This window comes from Rhinopithecus bieti, unplaced genomic scaffold (assembly GCF_001698545.2).
Source record: "Rhinopithecus bieti isolate Rb0 unplaced genomic scaffold, ASM169854v2 scaffold_761, whole genome shotgun sequence".
Lineage (NCBI taxonomy): Eukaryota > Metazoa > Chordata > Mammalia > Primates > Cercopithecidae > Rhinopithecus > Rhinopithecus bieti.
This window is the reverse complement of record NW_016803176.1, coordinates 376312-383048: the sequence shown is the minus strand read 5'-3', so window position 1 is coordinate 383048 and position 6737 is coordinate 376312. Positions and strand designations below refer to the sequence as shown.

The 6737-nt window shown below is 33.4% G+C and overlaps 1 protein-coding gene across 4 annotated transcripts in view; it reads right to left on the bottom strand.

Annotated features, from left to right (window-relative positions):
- Positions 1-6737, bottom strand: part of INPP4B (inositol polyphosphate-4-phosphatase type II B) — a 551727-nt gene that overhangs the window by 180972 nt on the left and 364018 nt on the right. For all 4 annotated transcript variants that reach the window (XR_001884600.1, XM_017867638.1, XM_017867644.1 and 1 more), the window contains one exon: positions 6349-6453. Coding sequence is in view for 3 of the 4 variants with exons in the window: in XM_017867638.1 (XP_017723127.1) it covers positions 6349-6453 (105 nt within the window). In the remaining variant the exon portion in view is untranslated. The remainder of the gene's footprint in view (positions 1-6348; positions 6454-6737) is intronic.

Genomic DNA, 6737 nt, shown 5'->3' with positions numbered 1-6737 from the left:
GTGTCTTCCTTTTTGGACATTTTATAGTGTCTCAAAATTGTCTTTGGCTTTGTGAAAATTGCATAGTATCCAAAGTAATAGATAAAAAGTAATAGAGAAGTAGAATTTAAGTTGTTGAGTCTTGTAAAGCTAAAGACACCGGATTGGTTTGAGATTTAACAATAGGGCTGCCTTGTAGCCTTTTAAAAGCCATTTAATAATAGAAATGAGATAATAACTCTATTTTTCCCAGAAAATCTTTCTAAAATTTCTACAACTATAAAATAGTGCTAATGTCAAAAATGAAGACACGCTGACCTCATATCAAGGAACAACTTAAATATAATCCCCGATTTCAAAATGGCATGTAATATGCCTTTGACAGGAATTGCAAGTCTTTAGGGATTTTTAAGGGAAATCTGTTTCAAAATAGTCCAAGCAATTTGACATCGTTATTAAATATATCTAACGTAATTATGCTTCACTGATGAGGTGATACTCTCAAATTCTTGAGATACAGAAATCAGAGAGCTCTAGAAGCTCCTCTCTTTTGCTCCTTCTTTCTATGCAGAGATTATAAAATGAGAGGCCAAAGAGGTTAGCTGACTCCTCCACAGTTAACACAGTAAATACTGGCTACTGTTCGACCTGATTTCAACTGCAGCTTTATGATATAAAATCATTTTTTAAACATATTTTAGTTAAGCTTCTTTTCATACCAATTTACAGAATCCCACTTGAGATATCTGAAAAACAACAAACAAAAACAATGAGAGTGGGCGGGGCTGTGCTTGACAGGTGTATTTCACTCATGCAAACTAAGGGCAAGCCCATTCATTCCCTGTGGGCTCAAATCAGGAACTGAAAAGCCATGAGAGACTATCTCTGCCTTTCCTGTCTTTTTGTGGTCTGCCTTATTACTGTATGTCTGATTTTTCTTCCTTGTTGGTTCCCTAGAACACAATTAGAGTTAAATTCGTGAGGACAGATTGTCTCTGAATCCCCAAAGAGAATACACGAGTGAAACTCCATTGATTTAGCTTGGGTGAAGTGATCACACCAGACTCTCTTTTTATTTTTTTGCACATGCTGTGTCAGGCATTGCAATCACTCAAGCAGCTATATCTAAGGGGACCAGGCTCACAAAGTAAAATCACAGTTATATAGTGTTTACAAAACACTCATGCTTACAGTTAGCTAATATATTAATAATGCAGAGTTACATAAAGAAGGCTTTCGGTACTATAGATTACAACGGATCCATAAACTATGTCTGCTGTGAAACAAAGTAGCTGCTTTAGTTAGAATTCATTACATTTTATAGCAAAATATTATACTTTTCTATTGTATATCTATAACATATAAAATAAAACAGAATATTACATAACAGGAATTTATATTCCATAATATTCACAATTGATGTGCCATGAAAATAAAATTTATTATAGTATATTAGTATAAAATATTTTGTTTTTAATTTTGGGGTTTACGTTTCATTCTTGTCACTGCTGGCTAAGATCTATTGTGGTGAGTATTCTACTTGTTGCATTTAGTTTAAGTGATGAATAAGGATGAAAAACTTAACTTAATGAGTTTCAGGGCACCCTAAGTTAACTGCAGGTTATTCCATTTGTCAGTATGAGACATGACAACATTAGTTCTGCTCAGTTACTTATTTCAAGAGCTACATATTGGCCTTGTATTTAGTGACTCTGCCAGCTATTGTTTGCAAAGCTTCCTCTCCAAATATAGCAGGCTTATTAATCAAATGTGAAGACACAATTTACTAATGGTAAAAATGAAAAAAAAATTAGACCACATCCAAATAGCTTGCCAGTGAAATGCCAAGGCTTAGCCCATCTTACTTGCATTATTACCTTGCAATAATAATTCAGCTAAACATTCAAATCAGTAGCCACAAATCTTAAATAAATTCAACTGCAATCCAAAATCTGTTAAATACATGTTATAAAAGAAAGTAGAATATTTGATTCACTACCATCTATGAAAACTTTTAAGTTTTTCATTTTGCAAATAACAAAATGACACTCAAAGAGGTCAAATAAGTTAAAGTCAAAGTAGTAAGTGGTAAGGACCCAAAATTTCAATGGAGTTTTCAACCTGTATTATAACATGTAGTTGGTGACCTTGTCTATATAGAGGCTACTTAATCTGAACTCCAGTTTCAACTAATAACTTTTAATATTATATAAATATTTTTAAAACATAAGCTTGATAATTTAGCATGCTGTTATACATGCAATACAATTCTGTGCTGTTCCCATTAATGTGGCTCTTAAGATATCTAGCCTTTACCCACATTTTCTCTTTAGCTCTTCAAAGACCAGAACCAGTCTTTCTGCTGCTTTGTAAAAAATCTTCTAGTTTCTGGGTTGTACCCTAGACCTGTAACATTATTTTTTTTTTTCTGTATTGCTTGATATTTGTCATTACAAGTAAGAAATTCCTTTCAAAATCCTCTTGTGGGTTTGCTTGTACCTCCCAAGAAAGATACCTCAGAATGTGACTTTATTTGGAAATAAGGTCTTTACAGATATAATCCAGTTGAAATAAAGTCATTAAGGACGGATCCTAATCCTATATAACTGTTGTCCCTAAAGGGGACATTTGGATACAGAAACAGACCTATAGAGAGGGCAGGAGAACACCATGAGCAAGATAGAGGACTGGCATATAACATCAGCAGGCAAAGGATTACCAGCAAACCAGCACATACCAGGAAGGGAAAAGGAAGGAATACTCCATAGGTTTAAGGGGAAGCATGGCCCTGATGACATTTTGATTTCAGACATCCAGCCCCCAGAATTGTGAAAAAATAAGTTTGGCTATTTCAGCAACCCAGTTTTTGGTGCTTTTTTACAACAGCTCTAGAAAACTAATACATATCCCAAACCAAACAAGTTAGAAAATGCATGCATGCATACACTCACACACACACACACACACCTTTTGTTTGCTTTTCTAAATTTCTTTCTTTTAGTTGCCAGATTGTTTCTTTCAAGTCTTCAAATCAGAGAATCAGAAACTAAACATATTGTCCTCATCCTATTTTACTCTATTTTTCAGATGGTACCTTTGAAAACAGTACAGTACATGGTTCTTTCATTTTCAAGAAAGAAATATGAAGTAAAAGGCCACTTTGATCATAATTTCTCTTTGTTTGGTGGAGGTATTTTAAGGTTAATCAACAAACATTTGAATACATAATTAAATATGAATTCATATGTATGTGGTCCCAAACAAATCTATCTGGTTTGATGACACTGTCATCTACCCACGGCTGTAAAGCAAATTATCCTTTTCCCTCCTTGGCTTATTCCCTCAGTCAGTAAGTATTTGCATGTGATGGTTTCTCCAAAATGCATCTTTAAGTCATCTTTAATCTAAACCTGGCTATTTCCTTAGTTCAAGACTTCGCTGATTTTTAATAGGTTCTTACTTGATCAGTTTTCTCCAATTTCATCAGTTCTGATAAAACAGATCCATTTTGTTCCAGTGATGCAAAATGCCACATGTATAATAAAGCTACTATTATTTTATCATTCTATGTGTTTTACACACCCTAACTCAATCAGGAATGAGAATGAAATTGCTTGGAAAGATTAAATAGCAGACTCAGCTCATGTAAAAAGTGGTAGTGCTACAATTCAAGCCCAGGGCTATTACACTTTAAAATAATATAAACATTTTACTACATCATAAAAGCCTTTTCATTTTGGCTATTAGAAAAACATTATGTTGATTGTCAGATAGTTCTTAAGTATTTTAGTTTCTTTAACACTTGTAACACTTTGTTTTGGTTATTTTAAAATCATTACCTAATGTTCTATTCAAACTACTGACAGACACTCAGTAATTAAGGAAGAACTACTGTCTACTCCATTTTGTGCTGTTATAACATAATATTATGGACTAAGTAACTTGTATTTAAAAATATAAATTATTCTCTAACAGTTCTGGAGGCTAGGAAGTCTAAGATCAAGGCACTGGTGTCTGATGAAGGCCTTCTGCTGTGCTTTTAAATGGTAGAAGGTGGAAAAGCTAGAGAGAACAAATTTTGTAAATCTACAAGGCAGAAGAGCTAAAGAGGGTAAACTTGCTCCCGAAAGCTCTTTTTATCGTGGCATTAATTCGCTCATAAGTGTAGAGTTCTCTTGATCCAAATGCCTCCCCTTAGGTCTCACCTCCCAACATTGTTGCACTGGGGATTAAGTTTATAACACATGATTTTCGGGGATACATTCAGACCACAGCAGTTTCTAAATGCCTTGGGCCAATCCATCTCTCTTTTTTTTCAGTTCTTCAATTTGACATAATCTGTGGTGAATAAGACCTAAATTAAAATTTCATATACTTGATCACCACATATAATAACATAATATATCAGAATAAGTATAATCACACTTAAACTTGCAAATCAGCTGATGATGTATATATGGTTGGTATGCAAACACTAGAAAATAAAGTTTAATTTTTCAGACTATAAAATTTCAGACAATTCTAAAGCAGAACTTAGATCTCACTTTCACTTTTTAAAACCACATTATTGAGGTATGATTGACATAGTAAAAGCGATATATATGTATACAACTTGATGACATTGGACATAAATATATACTCTCTAAACCATTACCACGACTTATGTCATAAGCCTATCAATCATCTCCAAAAGTTTCCTCTCTCTTTAATATTGCTATTATTATTAATGTATATGTGTCTGATAAGAACACTTAACATAAGATCTATCCCCTCAGAAATTTTAAAGTATACAATATAGTACTGTGAACTATAGACACTATCCTGTACCATAACTCTCTAGGACTTACTCATCTTGCATAACTGCAACTTTGTACCCTTTGACTAACACCTCCTTTTTTCATCCTCCCCATAGCCTCTGGAAACCACCATTATACTCTCTGCTTCTACGAGTTTGACTATTTTAGATTCCTCATATAAGAAGTGTCATGTAGTATTTGTCCCTCTGTATCCTGGCTTATTTCACTTAGCATAGTATCCTCCAGGTTCATCCATGTTGTCTCACCATGGCAGGATTTTCTTCTCTATAAGACTGAATAATATTCCATTCTTTGCACATATCACAATTTATCTTTTCACCCATTGATGGACATTTTTCTGTCTTGGCTACTGTGAACAATGCTGCAATGAATGTGGGAGTGCAAACATCTCTTTGAGATTCTGATTTCAATTATTTTGGATAAACATCCAGATGTGTGAATGTTGGACCCTATGGTAGCTTTAGTTTTAGTTTTTTTAGGAACCTCCATATTTGTTTTTACCATAGTGGCTACACCAGTTTACATTTTCACTAACAGTGTACAACGGCTCTTGTGTTTTAACCTTTCTAAACCTGTAACTACTATGTTGTGACAAGGGCTACAAAACAGAGTGTCAGAATGAGAATTTAGACGTCTCTCTAAGTATGTTTGTATGCATTTTTAGGCACTTATGCTAAAGAATTTGATAACTTTGTGACCCCTAAAAGATAGGTACTAGTAGGATGAACACAGCATTAGTCTTTTAAACAGGGAAACATTTAAGAAGTAAAGGAAGCAAGAGTACCATTAACAATGGTCATAGGCATATGTAGGGACAGGGACATAATCTAGGACTTTTGCCAGCAAACCAGGGCATAAAGTCATCCTGAATTTGCATAATTGCTATAGTAATAAGTTAAGGAAAAGGGGAGATGAAAAGATATTGGAAAGTATATTTTTGATAAATGGCAAGGGATTATGTATAATGGTATAAATATGACACCATATTGGTCACTCTGGATCATTTTCAGGTACGTTCAGAAAAACCTATATATTTCTCTTTGACAAATATTTCTTACAACTGATTACTTTTAAATACTCTACCACCTTCTACCTTACTATACTCACTTTTTTCCCCATAGAAAAGGGGGCTTCTATTGATAGTTACCAGTAAGTCAAAAAAACTTGGCATATTAGTCGACTTTGAGGCTTTGGTTTCTCAAGACAGGAAAAATATGAGCAAATTTCGTTTTTTCTTTTTTTTTCTCTAATTCAAGTGAGCACAAGTGTTACCTATTAGCCACCGTTAATACTACTTAAGGATGCTATTACTCATTTTGCATTTTCATCTCTACCTCAATCCAGGTGCCACAATCATAAAATATTTCTCAAAATACAGCAACAAAATGTCATAGTCTCTTTAGCAGGATTTAGGGTCATTATGAGGTTCAATTGTTTCATTTTCAACTGTATATAATTGTTAAACTTGACTTCTGCCAACACTCAAGCTGTTCAAAGAAGTACACACTGTAACATAATTTGCCATTTTGAAAAGAATAATTTATGATGATACCTTTCAAGTGAGGGCTGTGTACCTGCATTCTTTGCAGATGTAGATTTACTGGAACAAATTCTAACGTTTTCTCTCCTTTGCTGCTGCTTGATTTGAAAGAGGACCCTGATGGAAACCAGAAAATAAACATTATTAGTAAATAATGATAAATTAATATGCATGTTAAAAGATAAACCTGACAGAAAAATGTTAAAAGAACTTCAGAAAGAAAAACATATCCTATATTTATGAGTTGCTTTTCTTCTTAGAAATTCAATATTTTAAAAAATTATCTCAATTATTCATATAATAATTCCGTAAGGTAAAATAGGGTAACGTTTTCTTTGTTTTAGGATGTTAAAGTTAGAAGTAAAAGAGTTTTTTTTTTTTTTTTTTTTTTTTTTTTTTTT